The 21,891-nt window shown below is 40.6% G+C and overlaps 1 protein-coding gene across 4 annotated transcripts in view; it reads left to right on the top strand.

Annotated features, from left to right (window-relative positions):
* Window positions 1–21,891, top strand: part of kat6b (K(lysine) acetyltransferase 6B) — a 52,369-nt gene that overhangs the window by 23,991 nt on the left and 6,487 nt on the right. For 3 of the 4 annotated variants that reach the window (XM_057825412.1, XM_057825413.1, XM_057825411.1), the window contains exons 6-15: window positions 1,487–1,616; window positions 1,692–2,599; window positions 5,255–5,376; window positions 7,265–7,377; window positions 7,495–7,636; window positions 7,757–7,918; window positions 11,131–11,224; window positions 14,847–15,078; window positions 18,439–18,598; window positions 18,898–19,149. In XM_057825412.1, coding sequence (XP_057681395.1) covers window positions 1,487–1,616; window positions 1,692–2,599; window positions 5,255–5,376; window positions 7,265–7,377; window positions 7,495–7,636; window positions 7,757–7,918; window positions 11,131–11,224; window positions 14,847–15,078; window positions 18,439–18,598; window positions 18,898–19,149 — 2,315 coding nt within the window. The remainder of the gene's footprint in view (window positions 1–1,486; window positions 1,617–1,691; window positions 2,600–5,254; window positions 5,377–7,264; window positions 7,378–7,494; window positions 7,637–7,756; window positions 7,919–11,130; window positions 11,225–14,846; window positions 15,079–18,438; window positions 18,599–18,897; window positions 19,150–21,891) is intronic. The other variant, XM_057825414.1, reaches the window with a different exon arrangement.

Here is a 21,891-nt window from a genome sequence, read left to right as displayed (position 1 = left end):
ATAGATAGAAAATAAATAGGCAACGCGTCGATGAAGAGAAAATTTTAGTCTAATTAATTCGGGACGGACATCATGATTGATCTAAAAGGACTATCTGCAGTGGTATCCATTCTTCTAGTCACACCAGCTCAGTGCTTTTTTTTTTACAAAATCCTTAATAAATACTGCTGTTACTATTGTAAAAAGCAATTACAAGAGAAACACAAATACATTATGTATTTTGCGTAGTGTACCTGAACGCACCACGGGGCTGACAGCAGAGTGAGAGAGTGCAGTTGACTTCCTCTTTTCACGTCTTGTTGTCGCTATCAGTCGGCGACGTGTGTTTTGTTGCACAAGTTCTGAATGAAATGATTAAAAACCTGAAGAAGCTGGTGATCTCTTTGGCGATGGTACCAGAATAGTAATTGTCACCTTAACGTATAAAGACTGGCGAACAGTTGTCATTGGAGTATTGTCAAGCAGTTCATGGACGTGCACACCATGCTCATATTTTTCCATCATTCCATCTTCATTTCAATGGTAAACTTCACCTTTTTTTCTTTTCTCATTACCTGCTTTAACATTCTTGGAACCCATGTCATGTTGATTTCTCTCAAAAGAAAATCCGCTGTGCGTCAGTCTTGTGGGAAAACAATGAAATTGCGACGCTGTCATGAATCATCGTATTTCGAGCATTGCGTCGGATGTAGAAACAAATGGCGTCTCAATTTTTACGTCGGATGTCGAAAAGATCGTGTGTCGAAGCGATGGTATGTCGAGATACCACTGTATTATGAAATCAAAAAGATCATACTTCCGGTTTTCTGTGGTCAATCGGTGCCAAATAAAAACTGGGAGCGTTGTTAAAATCCGCGCTTTCAAGTCATGTTGAGGCCGGCGCTCTATGTCAAAAAATTTTATTTTTGACGGTGTGTTAAAGACACCACATGATTGAACAGGTTGACGTTAACATAGAACGGCAAGCTTGCGTCTGATTGGTATAATGGGGTCATGTGATTATTGTTGCGACATCTCATTGGTGAAATTGGTAGAGCTACTCTTGGCATGTCTGGCAAAAAAATAAAATGTAAATGTAAAAAATAATAAAAAGGAAAAATTTAACAACTTTTGTGTAGCCCAAAGTAGTGGTGTAAAACAACTCTTAGTAGTACACTTTTCTCAAAAAATTACTCAAGTAAATGTAACGGGGTATATGAAACACATTACTACCCACCACTGGTGTACTGTGCACTTTTTTTCCTCAATAAAGTACATATTACATTTGAGAAAGGATGGTAGCTCACATGGAAGTCTGCTACATTAGACACACAGAACCTAGCCATTGGTTCCCATGTGGCTTGCCGTCTTTTCTGCTGAGTAATTCATTGTCATTGTGAGCTGACCGGATGTTGTCAAATGTTCCGAAAAGGATGAACTGGGTGTCCTTGGAGTTGATGAAGCCACCCTAAACATGACTTTCTGTTTGCGTTTGGACGCCCTCCAGGGACGTGGTTGTGCCAGGTCTGCAGGCCCAAGGAGAACGCAAAGAAGCTGCTTCACAGAAAAGCCGACGAGATCAAACGCCGATATGCAAAACCCATCGGAAGGCCCAGGAATAAGCTCACGCAACGAATGTATGTCTGAGCAAGTCACTTGGTAGCATACCTGTATTTACGAAGCGGTTTTTTAACTAAGTTGTCTGCTTGTAGGTGTCTAAGCAGTGGTGATGGCTCCATGGTGGCACTCGGAGGAAGGGGGTCACCTGGTAGGGGTCCGAAGTTTAGCGTGTGTACCTCATCCGGTCATGCTGCATCTTGGAAGGACGCCAGAAGCAGCTTGACTGTTCCAGACGCCACCCAATTTACCATCCCAACCCCCACCTCCACCACCACCACCGTCACTCCCCTCCTCACGCCCTCTTTCGCCACTCCTGCTACGCTTGGCGTTAACAGGAAAACCAAAGGGCTCTTCGATGGGCTTTCCAAATTCTTCACCCCTTCCCCCGTGGGGCGTCGCTCGCGAGCCGTAGCCGCAGAGTCGCCCGCCAACAATCGGTTAGGCTCTAGGGACGATGCTGGTCACAAGATAGCGCCCCCGTCTGCACCCCCCGCCCCCATTCCGACGTCGCCGGGATTTAGCCCGCCCTCGCAGTTGTCCAGCGGCTCCACATCGGCTAACTCGCCCCAAAGCTCTTCCAGCCAGTCTAGTGTTCCCTCCCTGGGTAGCCTCTGCAGTAGCAGCCAGCTCAAGGGACTGTTTGACGGACTCTCGCACATTTACGCCACTCAGGGACAGTCGCGGAAAAAGAGGCGAGCGTGCTACACGCCGCCCAAGCGAACGCAGCAAAAGCGGGAATCACCTCACGCGTCCAATGCGCAGCCCCAGCGCCTCGGCAAAAGCGAGTTTAGTAAAAACCGGCTCAGCTCCACGTCGGCCGGGCCGGGCCGACCCAGAGGACACGCTTTTAAGCTAGTCAGTCATTTCAAGCGCAACCCCTTCCTTAAAAAACACAGGACGCTAGGCAGGCTGAGATATAAAGTGAGCCCCCCAAAGGGAGCCCCCTCGCCAGGCAAGGTTGACTTGACTGACGGAGGAGTTAAACCAGAGAGTAACCATGGTAAGCAAAGGATCCCGAGCTCCAGCCGAGGCCGGCATCTCCGCACCTTGTTCAGCTTTTTCTTGACTTTCTTTTAACGCTTGCAATTCTTTTTTTTCTCCCCGACAAGAGCCGTGACGCCCCTCGGCACTCTAACAATCTAAACTCCTGCCTAATCTCAATTCTTTTTTTTTACTTTCTTAACTTGGCTGCGGGGTTTGACGTGGCTTCCATGCTCCATCGTGCATGGCCCACTAACTACCCCCGTTCCCTTCACCCCTCTGTCCTTGACCTCCCCACCCTCTGCATTGTCAAGCCCACGCCGCCGTCATCTATCCCTCACTCACAGTCGTCATCAGCCCAGCGATTCGCCTACACGCGCTGAATCAGAGATGACATAATGACTTTAAGCCACTGCAGCAAGCCTTTACTTGACAAATTAGTGCCAAACCGCACATAAATACCTTACATTTAATTGTGTCACATTCAGTTGTAAGGTAATAAACGCATGCCTCAAGGGGGAAAAAAACTGGTTAGTAACTGTAATTACCTTAGTTCATAGACTCCTATGTTCTTTGTATAAAAGTAGAACTGCTGAGCATACAGTGAATTATAATTTTTCAGTGCCTTTAATGGCGATACATGTCCAATCCATTTTTACTTGGAGGGCTCATTCGTTGCCAGCTCTTCCAGTCAACACGGATTGAATGTGTATCACCATTAGTAGCAGCTCATAAGATAAAACAATACAGTGATCCCTTGTTTTTCGCGGTTAATGAGGACCAGAACCAGCTGCGAATGAATTGAAAACCCGCAAGTAGCGCCTCCCCAACACACAATTTTTTTTTTTTTTTTCAATGTATTCATTCAGATTTAGCATTGGAAAGGGATACATATAATGCATGTTTTTTCACTTTTTTCTCCCAACGTATAATTAAAAATATATATATATACAGTACTGTGCAAAAGTCTTAGGCAGGACACCTGCCTAAAAGTTTTGCACAGTACTGTATATATATTTTTTTAATTATTAAATTTATTAGGATCATGGAAGCTTCCACTTGGGGAAAATATATACATACAGTATATCCTTTATATACATAATATAATAAAAATATACAGTACTGTGCAAAAGTTTTAGGCAGGTGTCCTGCCTAAGACTTTTGCACAGTACTGTATATGTTGAGAAATGTTTTTTCAAGCACTTCAAATGTAATAATTATGATTAGCTTTAAACGTGTTACTGTCCCACCAAATTATTTTTAAACAAGAATAAAGTAGAAAATGCTCGTCTTCATTAAGTGCTTCATTATGTGAGTCCACTCAAATCCGCTCAAGCTGCTCACTTACACACAATGAGTTGCCACAGCAACTGTTTAACAAGTTAAATAATGATAGACATCTGCGGCGCTTTGAAGTTTCGGCTTCCATGCGTCTCTGGCAAGATCAAACCTTAACATCTGTCAATCATCGTTAACTTTAATAAGCAACTCCAGTGCACTGCCCGACCAAGAAAAGCGTCAGGAGTGAGAGATTATGTGATCGGATCGGGACAGCTCTATTAAAATAATGCATTTATTAATTTTTGTTTTAATTGTGAAAAAAAAATCTGCGATGGACTGAGGGTGCGAAGTAGCGAGAGATCACTGTATGATTATTATTATTTTTTAAGTACATCGTTTAATTGGTGGTAATGATTTTTTATTGAAACCATGGGTCTCAAACTTACACCCCGGGGGTCAATTACAGCCAACGTGAGTATTTTGCGGCCACTACTTGCCATCTAAAAACAGTGTTTTGTGGCCTGCGTGTTACTGCGCTTGCTTTTAGGGCTAACATGGTTTAGGCTCATGACAGTTTTCAGAGATTTTTCCGGAAGTTAGCCAAAGTGATTTAGCAACAGTCGCTTGATTTAAACTTAATTCCAAATTACACCAGGTGAAAGTAAAATATATATATTTATTTTATTTTTTAACATAGGCGCACCCTGATGTGGATTATATGCAGTGAGAAAGTTGCAACGTCAAATAAAACATAAGATGTCTAGGTCACCAATCTATTGATGTTAAAATAGTATTTATGTCCAGAACTGTTATTTGATCACTTAAACATGAGACCTTTTTGTGGAATACTTGACATGGACCACACCCGCTGAGACCCCCAGTGGCCCTCGGATAAGTTGAGTTTGAGACCCCTCATTTAAACTGTCAGTCACATTGTTTTAGATAAAAGCCGCCACCCCCGGAGGTTGCGCAGCACTACAATGTGCTAATGACAAATCACTCCCACTGGACATGGGGGTTTTGATTCGGCGGTTAAGTCACGATGTCTCTCATAAGACGTCCTGCCTGCTATCCAGCATCACTCATCAAGTGTCACTGTCCGTTCCAGCGCTGCCTTCACTGCCTCTGCTTCTTAATTCGCGGGGTCTCGGAGGATGACTGAGCACATGAAAGCGGTTATGCAATTAGAGTGATTTAGTTTCACTTCATTACATCAGGGATTTCTTCTTCTTCTTTTTTTCCGCTCCTCACACATAAACATGGAAAGATGTTACATTAGGAACATTCCTCCCGAGACTCCCGGGCTGCGCAGCAGTACCGGCAGTTTATAAGCGCATTTGCATAGAATGCATTGAGGAGAGGATTCATTATTCCTTTATTGTGTCGTTAATAGGCCACAACGGGGAACTGCGGTTAAAGAAGGAAACTCGCGCCAATTCAGCAGCCATGTCCGGTGCGCACGTGACCGACGAGGATGTGCAGATGTTCAGGAGCGTTCGAGAAGTTGCTTCGCAGGTGAAGGATTTTGTTCATCATATCGGGATTCACCGTTCTATTCATCGGAATACTGTTAACAACACTTATGTGGCTTAATGACACATTATCAAATGTAATTTAATATGCTTTCAAAACTACGGCTCCCAGGAGGCGCTAATAGTTTTCTACAGGCTAAAACTCCAGGGAGTTGTGGTGGTCGGCTCAAAATTAACGTCTTTTAATCTTTGTTGTCTTTTAGTGCGGGTATTTACTATTCATTATCATACTTTCAACTGCGAGTTTACATTTTCTTGTGAAGATATTTCAGTTTTTCATGAAGAGAATAAATGAAAAGCTTGGAAAATAAACTGAATGCTAGCTGTGGATCTAGCATGTGTATGTAGCTCATTAGGCTTTCATGGAACATAGCTTTGATCTATATTATATATATATATCTATATACAGTTTTCGATAGTGAAAAAATAATAAAGTCAATGGCAGTGTTGTTTTTGGAAGCCCTTTTAATTTTTGTCTTTTGGACGAAAACACTTATTAGTCTTATTAGACTTATAGTCTTATTTTAGTCATTTTAAAATGATTGTATTCGTGTAGTTTTAGTCGACAACTACTCAAAATGTTTTTGCCTGTAAAATTCAAGTTTTGGTCCAAAAGCAAATACAGGGTTCCAACAATTTTGAATAAACATCGACAGTCGAGCACATATCGTAGCGCTGATAATGATAAACACTCAGCAGGAAAAGCAGTTTATTATTTTCCGTTAAGCCAGTGTTGTTTTTGGCAGCCATTTTAATTTTCGTCCCCTGAGTGACATGACCAAAAACACTGCTAAATGGGTTATAACTACACATACAATAAGAAAATATCACATTGTGAATTTTTGACCGAAACTCTGGCAAATTTTCATCTCATTCTCGTGTTGTCAGACAACTGACATGCATCTCGTTATGTTTTAGTCTCCCAAGACACGTTTTCAGCACGTCACCGTGATGTCATCGTCATGAAAAAAACGTTCGTTGACTAAATATTTTCGTTATCGTCATCGTTGACGAAAAGAACACTGCATTTAACCCACCTAGAAGCCATGAACTGTGTTAAAAAATAGTTGTCATAGCATTTAAGAGGATGCTAGCGATGCCAAAAGTTGATGCTAACGCGAATGCTATGTTAGCGCGACGAGTTAGCATAGCATAGTAATGATGACTCAGCACGGATCTTTACAGGCTAAAGCCACATTGCATATTCTCTCTTGCCAAGATAAGAAACCAAATCTTACCATGTGTTTCCAAACAAGCAAGATGAAGCACAGCTTAGCTTGAAACACATGCTAAACTGACGGAGAGACGCAGCAGATCTCACATGAGGGACACGACCATAAGCGGATTTTAAGGGGGGGGGGGGACATATGGCTCCGCCCAGGGGATACAATTTTTTACTGGGGTAACTACATTGGCACGACACCGGCGGGCGTACCATATTGAATGGATGACGATCTTGGTGAACAGTATTGCCAAAGCAGCCTGATTTAGAATTCGCCTCAAAAATGATGGGAAACAAAAAACGCTCATTGTCAACTTATTATTATAGATATTCTTGTAAGTAAATTTTATTGCTGACACTGCGTTCCGGGGTCATCAACATGTTGTGCCCTCCCTGCCCCAAAAGTCAAACTCCGCCTATGGATACAACTCAAACACAGCAACGGTGCAAGCTGACGTACACCACATACAATATGAAAATGTCATTCATTGTGAACATATGACAGAAACTATGTCACATTTTCATCTTCGTCACGTCACCATCACAATGAAAAATTATTCGTCGATGAAAATTTTTCGTTATTTTGAAAACTACAATGGTCTATGGTAAAAATTGAACCTTTTTTTGTCCTTTTTTTTTTTTTCAACAGAGAACTGGTTGTCAAAGGAACACTGACTCCACACGTTGTCCAGTTGTCATAGAATTTGGAAAGTATGAAATACAAACCTGGTATTCATCACCGTACCCGCCTGAATATTCAAGGTATTGTCAATTCTCCGACACGCTGATTCATTCCTTTATTTTCACCGTGTTGCTCGGATAGCTCTATTGTGTCAGTACAAAACCGTAACATTCGTACTTGTTGTTGTCTTTTGTCAGATTACAAAAGCTTTATCTGTGCGAGTTCTGTCTAAAGTACATGAGAAGCAAAAACATCCTCCAGAGGCACACAAAGAAGTGTGGCTGGTTCCACCCGCCAGCAAATGAGATCTACCGAAAAGACGGCCTCTCTGTCTTTGAGGTCAGCCTCGCTTTTCCAGCAATGAAGCAATAAGCGCACGTTGGCTGAGATTAGTGAGCGGCGAAAGAAGAGAAAAATTAACTCTCCGATCTCCTCTTGCTCTTTTCCTGCCTCGCTTAGGTTGACGGAAATGTCAGCAAACTGTTCTGCCAAAACCTCTGCCTCTTAGCCAAGCTTTTCCTGGATCATAAGACATTGTATTACGACGTGGAGCCGTTCCTTTTCTACATCCTCACAAAGAACGACCACAAAGGCTGTCATCTTGTGGGCTATTTCTCCAAGGTAAGCAATTAAACGCAGAAGGGAATCTCCAGTACGATGCTTGTTGTAAAATTTCCCATTGTAATCAATTACATTTGTCGTTGGGCTGGGTAGTACAGCCCGAAAATGTAAGGAGCTTTTCTTTGAACCACAAAAATTCCCTTTTCCGTTTTCAGTCTATTTTGGCCTGCCTTTGCTTAGAGACAAAGTCAATTACAATGACTTTATTTAAAACAGATCACTGCTAATGTGCCTGTAATTCATGTACAGTGGTACCTCGACATACGATCTACATACGACGACATGCTCAAAATACGTTTGTTGTCCCGCAAGACGGACGCACGGTGGATTTTCTTGTAAGAGAAATCAACAAGGGTTCCAAGAATGTTAGTGCAGGTGAACTGGCTCAAAAATACAGCAGCAGAATTTCTACGATCTCGACGGTCCTCCTCCGACTTCCGTTCGACTGTCTTTATAAGTTAAGGTGACAATTATTATTTTTGTAACTTGGCCAAAGAAATCGCCAGCTTCGTCAGGTTTTTAATCATTTATCTCAGAACTTGTGCAACACAACATGCCTACTGTCTGCCACAGCTGACGCCCACAACAGAACGAGAAAAGTGAAAGTGAAGTGATAGTCCTCTGTCACGTCAGACACGTCAGGTACACCGCGCAAAACACAACCGCCACATTAGAACCGGATTCGTTACATTATTACAGGTATTATTATTATTATTATTACTATGATTATTCTGATTTTTATTCTTAATTTATTTGTTTTGCCCTTGGAAATGTTATTTGCAATCGTACCAGCAGTATTTAATAAGGATTTAGTGTAGGTTTTCGGGCTGTGGAACGAATTAATAGAATTTCAATGTACTCTTATGGGAAAATCCTGCTCAACCTATGACCATTTTTGACTTACAAACATGGTCCTGGAACGAATTAACTTCGTATGTAGAGGTACCACTGTATTCAGTTCTGTATGTGTATGAAAATGCTTTGAATTTGGCTGCTTAAGGCTCTCTGAAGACTCCTTAATTAGTTGCAACTAGGGCTGTCAAAATTATCGCGTTAACGCGCGGTAATTAATTTTTTAAATTAATCACGTCAAAATATTTGACGCAATTAACGCACATGTCCCGCTCAGACAGTATTCTGCCTTTTGGTAAGTTTTACAGCAGGCTTTTTGTGCTGTCTAACAGCGAACTCTTGTGGTCGCTTTGCGACATGGTTTATTTTTTTTCTTGCCAGTTCAATATGTCTGCACGACGTCTCGGGCTGACGCCTATGTTGTAATGTTGTGCTTATATGATCCTTGGACAAGATTTGTCCGTAAGTATGGTTGTTGTAAAGAATGTACATATTATGTTAGTAAGCGAAATGTTCTATTTTTTGTATGAGACGCTTTTTGTTTATGTTTAGTGAACCTGTATAGCGTGCTAAGCTAACGTTGTTGCTAATGCAATGCTTGTGTACTTTTTTGTTGTTGTAGTTTTACGACGGTCTAAAGAGGACAATGGTTTGAGGCTATTTTATTAATAAATCAGATGAAAAAGGGAGAAGTCTGATTATTAAGGCGTCGTTCACTAGCTGTCTAGCTTTGGAAAAAGTAGACGCTTCGGAGTGAGGACAGCATAGACAGATTTAAATGACAGTAGACGGAAATGCCTACTACAGTTCTTATGTACCGTATGTTGAATGTACAGTGGGGAGAACAAGTATTTGATACATTGGCAGTGTATCAAGTACTTGTTCTCCCCACTGTATATATCCATCTTGTGTCTTATCTTTCCATTCCAACAATTTATTTTACAGAATATATATATAATTTACAGAAAAATATGGCATATTTTTTAGATGGTTTGAATTCCGATTAATTGCGATTAATTACGATTAATTAATTTTTAAGCTGTAATTAACTCGATTAAAAATTTTAATCGTTTGACAGCCCTAGTTACAACCATTAAAATTGTTTAAAATCAGACATTGAAAATCAGTCATTTTTAATTAGATTTTATTACAAAAAAGTGCCACACAAAAATGTACAAGTTAGAGGACCTTATCACCTTTGTGACATTTGACCTTATGCCACCCAGCTGTCATATACGTTGATGACCTGTTTTACCTTTGTGCTCAATCTTCTAAGGCTAGATTCATACCGCAGGTCCTAATGCACAATTCCGATTTTTTTATCATATCTGTTTTTTTGGCCATCCCCGTTCAGACTGCCTTTGTCCATTGAGCCCGTTCAACTATCACTCATGCGCATTAATTCGCAGTCCGAGACGCGCTGAGCAAACAGACCTGCATGCGCAAGAGCATCAAAACAAATTACTACATATGACGCACAGTTTGCCCCGACTCCTGGCCGTGTAAGCAATCTTGAAATATTGCTCATTTAGAACAGAGAAAACCGAGCATTTGTAGGCTTAACCTCAAACCATCTTATTTTTTTTTTTATCACTGTTGTTAAGCCCGCCTCTTCCCCAAAAGCCATGTTCAAGCTAGGCGCTAACGCTAATGCACAGCTGCACCGCAACCGTATCGCCCTGTTTCTCTCTCTGCTGACTGAATTCCGATTTGGGGTGACTTGATAGTTCAGACCAGTGCAACATTCGGGAAAAATGTGGCCTGGATCGGATTTTAACCACATACGAAGTGACCTACATCGGATTTGAAATGGTCCACTTTTTTGCGACTTTTCCCATTCGGACAGTTAATGCCTCACTCGATTCGGAAAAACAGGAAAAAATCGGATTCGTTCGGTATGAACCTAGCCTAAATGTCACTACCCTTTTTCCTGTCATCATACCACCTACTGTGCAAATTTGAGCTAAACAGGCTAATTGGTTATCGCAAAATTCCTTTTCTGACCTCTGTGACCTTTGACCTCATGACTCCAAATTTTAATCGCCTCTCCCATTTCATATTACAAATTTATCTTACAAGTTTCAAAATAATCCCTTCAGTCACTCTTTATCTTGAACACACATACAGACAGACGGAGGAAATCAAATTCATAAGCTCTGCCTGCTGTAAAACTGACATCCAGCGTTATACAGTTCACTGGCAAAAAAAAAAAAACAACCTTTTTAAGGCGTATTCATCTTAATATGGAAATCTTTTGGCTCTATATAAAAGAAGCAGAGGCGTCACCGACAAGGACAATGGCAGGTGCTGTAAATTCAACTCTCTGCTGACATACTCCATCCCTTTCTCCTTCCCCGCAGGAAAAGCTTTGCCAGCAGAAGTACAACGTCTCCTGCATAATGATTATGCCTCAGTACCAACGGCAAGGATTTGGACGCTTCCTTATTGATTTCAGTAAGTTCTTGAACGCTCCATTTTGCAGCAATTTTATTCCATCAGTCTTTTTTTATGGAACGAATCTTCAGCCGCTTAAGTGGTGAACGTCTAGCTGGTGGCAAGGTGCTGGCGTCTGCTTTGAAGTGGCCTAATCAAGAATGTTCATGAACAGCGCTTAAGGATTAAGAGCAGGAAAAGCTACATTTTGTTGGCATATATTTAAATGAGCAGACATTATAATGGAAAATTGACTTTTTAAATTGCTTATATACAAATAGCTTGCTCTCTGGAGTGTTTGCTTGTTTTTTAACTCATTGGCTGCAGAGAAACATGATCATTCTCTGGCCCACTCCTCTTTTTGTTATATTCAAGAATTGATTCATGCACGATAAGGTGCACAGATAATGACGCATTTGATTTCCTGTTCACTTTAGGGAGCCATTGAGACACACTGTGATATTGAGAGCGCGCCGGTAACAAAGACGGAGGGATTAAGGGAAATTGAACGCAGCTGAATTCTCAGCTCGGCGAGGACTTTATTGGAAAATGTAGCCTTGTTTAGATAAACAGATTTTCCGTTTTATCACACGGCACTAAAGGGACGTTCCTGAGCTCAAAGGGTTATGTAGTGGTTTGTTTTTGAAGGGGACATATTACGGAAATTTTTGTTTTTATTGTTTGTTTACAAGTAGTTTGGACTGCGGAGTGCTGGCCCACCCATCCAGTGGGAAACAACTAAGTAGATGTTGATTTTTTTTCCCCCCAAATTCTGAAAAATGTCTTTGAAACACTTCCACTTTTCTGTTACAACAAATGATAGAAGCAGTAAACTTGAGCTGTTTTGGCAAAACGTGTTTAAAGGGAACCTCGGACTTAAAGACTTGTCGGCTATAATGAGCCACAATTGTTCTCTTTTACTTAAATATGTAATTAGAAACACATAAAATATTGCCATTGATTTTAAAATCCCTAATATTTAGTACATGTTTTGACCTACCGAGGGCGCCATTTTTTATGCACGCAATGGACGCTGGGGGTGATGACGTTGTTTGTCACTCACTAGTATTCGCTAGTTTCTACATGGTGAGACGTCCAACACATGCGCAGATCGGTTAAAAGCGGCGAGTACGTAATGTTTGTGTTTTTATTGAGTCTTTTATTACCTTTTCTTTGCCTTAAAATACTTTTTGCAAGTGTTTCCCTCTTATACTTTTAGGCATTGTGTTTTCTTGTGGTAGCTTTAAAGCAGAGTATATATCTTTTGACCAAATTAGTCACATATTGAAACTACCCTTATTTGATATTACTACGTTTAAGTATTTTCTTAAGGGATCTTTTGTATGTTCTGTCTGTATGCATCCAAACAAAACAAGCTGAAAGTGCACTGTAGTGCTTTTTTGTGTCAAAGTCGCTTCTTGTTAGACGTTTTGCCAGTGTAACACAATTTGGCAGAACACCGGTTTTGTTAGACATTTCGCCAGTGTAGCTCAATTTGGCAGAACACCGGTTTTGTGATACTCTCGTATCGTCTCATCCCATCTTTCCTGTTCATTTTGCTTTTGCTGCTCGTTTTGTGAAATATCGACAGTGCTGTCATGCTCATTAATGTTCCTCTCGGCTTCAAATTTCGGGTTCAAATTGCAAGGGTTAAAGAGATGACATGTTTATATCGCTAGAGTCATACTCTGGAAGCCCGGCAACGTAAACCGGTGACGTCACCACCCTGCGACGCCAACAACAATAGCGACCCACTGGTTAAACCAATTTTACAAATTGTACTACAAGTCTTTCTATCTGTGGATCCCTTTAAAACAAATACTGTCCCCAGTTGGTCATAACACACACACACCAGAACGAGCAGCACAATAATTATCGAATTGAGTCCTATGTTTCTTATTAAATAGTTAATTTATTGTTTTGTTTTCTTGGAGGGTTGCTTGAACATAATTTTGATTCATTTCAATGGTGAATGGCATATCTCAAGCCACTACTGTAATAGGACTGCCACAATTAATTGCATAATCAACTAATATTTTAACAGACTGAATGAAATTAAAACAAGATATTTGCAAGCGTCTACTTCTTGAAAAGAGATAATACAGTAACATAGTTACATAATATTCATAGTCCAACTTTTCTTAGTTGATAGTTTTTGGTTCCAACCCAAATTTTACAGCTAAAATGTTAAGCCAGAGTAATTGTAAGATAAGCTATTTTTGGGTGCCAAATATATTGCTCTCCCACAGCTATTATACGTGCACTCCCAAGCTATTATGAAGAATATAGTTTTAGCCCATAATCATGTGCTTACCGGTGATTGATCACATTCTGCTGATAAGTAGATACACACACATATGTTGATTCATCACACAACGTCTCAGTACTTTTCCACCAAGCTACAGTACTTAGAGTGCAAATGTGTGTTTAAAACAAAGATATCTTGCCTGCTCAGGTAATTCAATCAGGAAGTTTTAAACAGGAAGTGTGACTGTTCAATCACTGACTAGAATAAGGAATTTGCCCGACCGAACCTGCCACGTTGGACAACAGTGTTGTAACTGTATTCTGCCCATCAACAAGCCCTCAATAAAAGGCGCAACCCCAGGGAGGGGGCTGAGAGAGACTCACTGACTTTGCGAGTAAGCGTACAGCACTGTCAACTCTCTCCCTGGTGGCCACCGGTGAAAACTTAACTCCGTTTCTGGTCTGATCCTTCCCCCGTCCTTCTCTAGGTCTTTAATTGTCTTGAGTAATTACAAAAGTGAGTTTAGACCTAACAGTAATATAACATTGAACTAAATGTTTAAAAAATATTTGGTGATTAGTCGACTATCGAAATAGTAGTTCGTGGCAGCCCGAAATTGTAATAACTACCTAATAAACTAGTAAATACTTAGTAAATAACACAAGATGAGCACCAGGAAAGAAGACCTCCCCCATATTTATGACCTTTGACCCATTTTCATCATATTACCTACCCTTCAAATTTGAGTTAAATAGGCTAACCTGTTATCAAGTTATCGCGAAATTCCTTTTATAACCTCTGTGACCTTTAATCTTATTACCCCAAAGTTTAATTACCGCTTCCATTTCATATTAAAAACTTATCCTGCAGGTTTGGTAATAATCAATTTATTCGTTCTTGAGTTATGTTGAACACAAACACACAGAAACAAATACATAACCTCCATAGGTTTCTTCTACTTGCGGAGGTAATTATGAGCTTCAGCAATGAGGTATTTTCATCATGCTCTGAACATAATGTGCTCAATGTTTCGCGATTAGATTTGCTTGTTTGCATCTCGGTGGTGGGCGCGCGTTAAAAAGCGTTAATTAATTCCGTGCAGTTCATAACAGATGACCCTTGACGTGGGAAGGAGGGGTGCTGAAATGAAACTAATTACACACGGCTACATATTTGCTGTTCTTGGCTGGCTCGTTATCGTTGCTCACGCAGTCGGGTTTTTTTTTCGCATCGGTGGCATACGCCATAGCTTCACAGAGGAGAGAAGAGATTTCTTCTGTTTGAGTATTTGAAGGTGAAATCCCAAGCCGAAGGCAGTGTCACATCCTCACCACCACTAAAAGGCAATCTGAAAGAAGCTCTTTCAATCATTTTTTTTAACATTTTTTTTTTTAGGTTACCTTCTCACCAGGCAAGAAGGACAAGCTGGCTCCCCTGAGAAGCCGCTGTCAGATCTGGGTCGCTTATCCTACCTGGCGTATTGGAAAAGTGTCATCCTGGAGTACCTTTATAGGCAGCCGGATAAACACATCAGTGTTAAAGGCATAAGCAGAGCCACGGGAATGTGTCCTCACGACATCGCCGCCACTCTGCAGCACCTCGGCATGATTGACAAACAGGATGGACGGTCAGTTTTCACTGTGCTAACGCTGGGATCTCTCCAGTGTGTGTGTGTATGTGTGTGTCTTGTCCGATTTATCCAGGCCAGTGGGTATTTTTAACAGCGTAGCCATGTATCGCAGTGGAATATTGACAAAAGTAAGTCAGGTTAAGCACCCCAAAGGACATGAGCACCTGCTCTGTGCACCAACACATGAGAGCAAATTCCAGTATATTATACATTGTATTTTTGTAAGAAAGTATTTCATTAGATGGGGCTTTACAAGGCAAAGGCCCATACAGTAATAATCCTTTTTTTTTTTTTTTTTTTTTGAATGGCATTTCTTCGGCGCACCGCCTAGCCCGAACCGTTTGACCGATTGGAATATCGAAATGACCGGAATTTTCGTGCGATTCTAGGAATTTTTCGAATGACTCCCACCCCCCAAAATTTTCCGTTCGTCCGTAATATTACAAAATTTACACATAAAAAATTCTAGGACGGTAATGGGTATAAAAGTTGTATACATAATTTGGCAAAAACCTACAGTTCCCCCAAAATTTGCCAAAAACTTACCCATTCATTTCTAACGGGATGCCATTGACAGCCATGCACGTCCAAATTTTCCATTCATTTTCAACGGCAGGAAAACATAGGTCTTTGTGATTTTTTTACCATTTAGCATGACAGCCCATTTAAAGTGGCACCCAAGTAAGTCGATGCCATTGACAGCCATGCACGTCCATGCCATTGATGGTCGTGCACGTTCAAATTTCCCATTGATTTGTCAATGGCAGAAAAACCTGGGTGGTTATGATTTTTGACCAAAAACTTACTATTACAGCCCATTGACATTCAACTGGCGTCCAAGTAAGTCAATGCCATTGAACATGTCCCCGAAATGTCCCAAAATCAACAAGAAGTGACCTGATATCAATAGGACGTGTCCCCGAAATGTCCCCAAATCAACAGGGAGTGACATGATAGATCTGTATCTACCACAGAAAAGCCCCAACGTAATTTCTCCAGAAATTGCAGTTTCTAGTTTCTTGTACTTTTTTTGATGTGTTGTTTTGGGTTTCTTCAACCAATAGGGACACACAATAAGGATATTGATTGTGTGTCACCATTAGGGTTGGGCATCGTTTGAACTTGAACGATTCTGATTCCACGTTTCGATTCCGGTTCCAAACGATTCTCGATTCCAATTCTTTTAAAAGGCAGGGTAAAACAAATTGCATATACCGTATTGGCCCGAATATAAGACGGTGTTTTTTTTGCATTGAAATAAGACTGAAAAAGAGGGCGTCGTCTTATATTCGCGGTCTAGACATTATACCCATTCACGACGCTAGATAGCGCAAGATATCATTAAAACGATGTTCTGTCATGATAGATCTCAGCTACTCTCAAGTTTAACCAGTTTGCATTATTTTATTGCAATGTTTTTCCTTATTCAGATTTGTTACAGTTAGACTTCACTTTGATGGTTAATGCAGTTATTGCAATTTTGTTGTTTTATCACGACAGATTGGTTTATTTACATTTCAAACACCAGAAGCTATTCATTTACGAATGTGATTGCACTTTAGTTTACATATTTAAATGTTCAGATATTAAGATTTGAATGAGGCAAAATAACATGCTTTTTCTCTCAAATATATTGGGATTGGGATTGGGAGATTTATTTGGTGTTGAAAAAGTCTTTTTTTCTAACTTAAGTCTTAAAAAAGAGGGGGTCGTCTTATAATCAGGGCCGTCTTATATTCAGGCCAATACGGTAGTTTATATTAATTTCTAAACTTTTCGATTATTTTTTAAATATTATGAACTTACAATTAACTTTGCTATAAATTTCTCACAGGGCTATTTTAACTCATAAGAAATTCTTTGAACTTGAATATGATGAGTTTTTTTCCACAGGAGTTCACTTTCACCAAGATGTTTATTCTTCAAAAGCTCACAGAGTAAACATTTACACATATTCTTTTGCCTATGTTTTCGAGTGTCTTATGCTGCGGGCATTTATTGTATTGCATCGTTTGTTTTAGGTGGTATTTTTACAAGTTAGTTAAGGGCCTGACAGGCGGGGAGTGTTCTGTCCCTTGATCTTAAGTTGACTACTTCTTAAGTTTGATTTCTTTCTAAACTGATATATTGTTCATCCGTCCACAAGATGTCACTATTGTAACTCCGGACTCTACAGTTTTTCTTTGTTTTTGCTATATGCGCTTGGCTTCCCCTAGTGGTGACTTACTGGAAGCACCAGGCAAAAAGAACATCACTTTGGTTGTAAAAGAATCCTTGAGGTGTCCAAACGCTAAACACCTCCTCTGCACTACACATCGTTGGGAACCCCTGATAAAACAAAATCTTTAAGTTTGCACGTTTCAACAGAAGGTCTGATATCATTTAGGTGTGTTTATTCTGTTTCTATGTTGTCATTTATGTGAAGTGAAGCAACATGTTTTTTTGCTGAGCTTAATAAGCCACTTCATACGGTCAGGGCATCGAAACTTGGAATCGAAATTAAAAAATTCGAACGGTTCCCGGATCCTATTGATGCTCCTTGCCCAATTATCATTAGATATCAACAAGGAAAAATTATTTCATCTCAACACTACGAATTGGGAGTACTGTAAAACAAATTTGACATCGAATGAAAATTTGAATTTTTTTTTCCAACTTCTTGGGAAGAAAAAAAAACTAAAAATGTAAATTAAATCATGTATTTTAATAAGCTTAAGTGTCTTGAGTATGTTTAATTGAGGGTAAACCTGACGGAAATAAATAAAAAAAATATTTTTTATTGTCTCATGGCTAATGTGTGGTGTTCACTAGAATATTTTGAAAACAAGCTTAGTGTACGATATATCTCATTTTAGCGTTTTTTTGTTTATTGTTGAGCTGTAACATTTGTGATACTTTATTTTCACAGTATTGTGGATTATTAAATCTTGCGCATCAAATTTTATATCATGGGGTTCAAGTAGCGATCATTTTTTTCAACACAAACCATGACTGCAGACATGTAGCAATAGGCACAAAGCAACAGAAAATACATTGAAAAGAAAGAAAGCCAAAATTTAACATCAAATCCAACTGTAATAAAGAAGAAATAGTGCAAGAAATCCTTATACAAGAGGTCAAAAACATACATGGAAGAGGGTGAGCTTTTAATCTTTTATTGAACAAACAGTAGGAAAACAAACACTTAAGTACATTCAGTCTTGAGCTGTTCAACAAGTTTGTTAAGTAACTTAACACTCAGATACGTACACTTTTTCTGGAACATAGCTTCTGCAATAAATAAGGCATTCCTGTTTTATGGTAATATTCTTGACAAAATATTGTGACAGTAAGGTGATCTGACTTGCTTTTTCTTAGGGTCGTACTGGTCCGCAGAGAGCGACTCATCCACCGTCACATGGAAAAACTGCGGGCAGATCGACGTCGTCACGAGGTGGACCCCGATGCCTTGCGCTGGACGCGCGCCACTTCGCCCAACGCCGTCCTTTCCGAGGAGGAGAGGGAAGCGGAGATGGATGTAAGCTTCTCAATCAGACGCCGTTTGTTTACGCTCTCCTGCCGCCCTGAATATTTGCTTGATTAGCTGCCGAGTTCAAATGGAGGCCAGGAGCAGGCGGCGCTTCCTCGCTGTCAGCATTGCTGTAAATCAATTCAGCGCATTTGACAGCACTTTATATGCACTATTTGACTGATTGGCCTATATCAGATCATGATGTTGCTCTAGTACTCTGAAGATGAACTCTAAATAAACACTTAACTCATCTACAGATCATTTTATTCCCTGAAAAAGTTTGATTATGTCTTTATTTTTAACAGGATGAACAGCTGAAGAGCTGCTGGGAAAAAGAAGAGCAAGCGGCGACTAACAAACGCAGACAAACGCTCACTAAGATGCACTGCAAAGTGCCCTACAGGACGTACGAGCGGCGCTACGCTCCATCGTGGAGCAGACGTATCCAACGGCCGCAACTCATCACCGATGAGGAAGAAGCGGGTGACGACGTAGACTCCGACGGCTCGCCGCCTGCCCTCGCGAAAGCGCACGCCGTGCTAGCGGCTAAGCGAAAGGTGACTATTATTCTTTGTTGTTGTGACAACTCACGCTCCTCTAAATCGGATGCGCTCCCGTGTGGGAGTTTCACGTTGATCGTGAGCGCGCATTGTAAAACATTTCCCCCCCGTGCTTTGTTAGCAGGCGTGTTGTGCACTCAGGCGAGATGAAAGTTGGGATAAATATTCATGAATTGAACTGAGACAGTCATTCGGAGCCTAACTGCACTGCCCGCAGCTGTGGATAATGGATTGTGTTCACTGCTGGTGTCCACGCTGCCCAGGTTAAAACCTCCAAAACAGAGTGGAACATGACGGTTGACTTCCAAGTTGTTCTAACGCCAAATCCATTTCCATCTGTTTTCTAGTCATGGGTTACGATCAGAATTTCATGTGATAAAATTATAGAGACAATCCCTTCCTTTGATCAAATTTTGACACAGTATGCCGTGTTTTACACTTTAAATGTACAGTATTGTGGTTAGTGAATGGACATACAGTGAGGAGCAGAAGTATTTGCACCCCTTGTGATTTTGCAAGTTCACCCACTTAGAAAATAGGAAGCGGTCTGAAATTTCAATCACTGATGCATTTCCGCTTATAATAATCTAAAAAAAATCCTGAACTCACATTGTTTGATTTTTCAATAATTTATTTGTAATTTACTGGGCTTCATAAGTATGTGTACCCCTGAGAAAATCAGTGCTAATATTTAATGCAGAAGCGTTTGTTTGCAATTTCAGAGGTCAGACGCTTTCTGTAGTTCTTCACCAGGTTTTATCATATGGAAACAGGGATTTTGGCGCATTCCTTCACACAAATCTTCTCTGAATCGGTCAAGTTTCGGGGCTGTCGTTGAGAACACGTGAAGTTTCAGCTTCATCCAAAGATTTTCTCTTGGCTTGAGGTCTGGGGACTGGCTAGACCACTCCAGAACCTTGATATGATTTTTACGCAGTCACTCCTTGGTCAGCTTGGCTGTGTGCTTCAGATCATTGTCATGTTGGAAGATCCAGCCACGACTCATCTTCAAGTCTCTGACTGAGGGAAAGAGGTTGTGGCTCATAATCTGATGATACACTTCACCATTTATCCTATGCTTTATACAGTCCTGTACTCTTTGCCAAAAAGCAGCCCCAAAGCATGATATTTCCACCCCCATATTTCACAGTGGGGATGGTGTTCTTGGGATTGTACTCATCCTCCACACACGACGAGTAAAGTTTGCAACAAAAAGTTCTACTTTAGTCTCATCTGACCACATGACCTTCTCCCATGACCCCTCTGCATCATTCAGATGGTTCCTGGCAAACTTCAGACAGGCCTTTACATGTACTGGCTTCAACAGGGAAACCCTCTGAACAATGCATGATTTTAAACCATTGCATCATAGTGTTCTACTGACAGTAGCCTGTGAAACTGTGCATCCAGCTCTCTTCGGGTCATTGACCAGCTCCTGCCGTGTAGTTCTTGGCTGAGCTCTCACGAGGAGAGATTTTACATGGAGCCCCAGTCCGAAGTAAATTATCAGTCACGTTTAGCCTTTCCAATTTCTAACAATTGCTGCATCTTTTAATTTATTCTCACCAAGCTCCTTTCCAATTGTCCTTTTCCAGTTTTGTGGAGCTCAAACAATTTTGTCTGGTGTCTTTCAAAAGCTCTCTTGTCTTTCCCGTGGTAGCAGTTAGATTATGACTGACTGTGGGGTGCAGAGGTGACAATAATGAGCTCAAACGGGTGTTGGGTGCGTGGCTACTCATGGGATAAAGGTGGACTTTTTTCAGGTAGAGTGACAACTCTTTGAGTGTCATAATTGATGCAGATTCTCAGGGGTACAAATACTTACGAACCCCAGTAAAATACAAATACATTTTTGAAAAAAATCATACAACGTGAGTTACGGATGTTTTTTTTTTAGATTATGTCTCTGTAAGTGGAAATGCATCTACAGTCCCTGACAAGAGTCTTGTCGCTTATCCATTTTGTAGAAACAATTGCTAATAACCTGACTTTTAATTATTCAATTGGTTTCAGAAATGGCTCATATGAAAGCTAAGACCCTCCCAAATGATGTTGAATGTACAATATATTTGTTTCAATGAAAAAAGATTTATCATTTAATGAAGACATAAAGGTCCAATTTTGGCAAGACAGAAGTTTTGTCGCCGACAGAAAGTAGTGTGAAAACTGAAAAAAAATGTACATCAAATACAAAAATATGTTACATAACATAAGCGAATTAAGTAGTGGTGCTGTGAGATCCAAATTTAATATTTTGTATGACTTCCATGGGCTTGAAGCAAGGATTCATACAATTTATTGATGAAGTTATCAGGAACATCAAAGAAAGCAGTCTTGCATGCCTCCCAGAGTTCATCAACATACTTGGGTTTCGTCTTCCATGCTTCCTCTTTCATTCTACCCCATACGTGCTCAATGATGTTCATGTCTGGTGACTGGGCTGGTCAGTCCTGGAGAATCTTGATCTTCTTTGCCTTGAGGAACTTTGAGGTAGAGATTGAAGCATGTGATGGAGCATCATCCTCTACTGTGGAACTTTGAGGTAGAGATTGAGGTATGCGATGGAGCACCATCCTCTACTTTGGAAGTTTGAGGTAGAGATTGAAGAATGCGATGAAACACCATCCTCTACCTCAAAGTTCCTCAAGGCAAAGAAGATCAAGATCCTCCAGGACTGGCCAGCCCAGTCACCAGACATGAACATCATTTAGCATGTCTGGGGTAGGATGAAAGAGGAAG

Source organism: Corythoichthys intestinalis, chromosome 21 (assembly GCF_030265065.1).
Source record: "Corythoichthys intestinalis isolate RoL2023-P3 chromosome 21, ASM3026506v1, whole genome shotgun sequence".
Classification (NCBI taxonomy): domain Eukaryota; kingdom Metazoa; phylum Chordata; class Actinopteri; order Syngnathiformes; family Syngnathidae; genus Corythoichthys; species Corythoichthys intestinalis.
The sequence above is the reverse complement of the archived record's forward strand: the minus strand, read 5'-3'. Positions and strand labels throughout refer to the sequence as shown.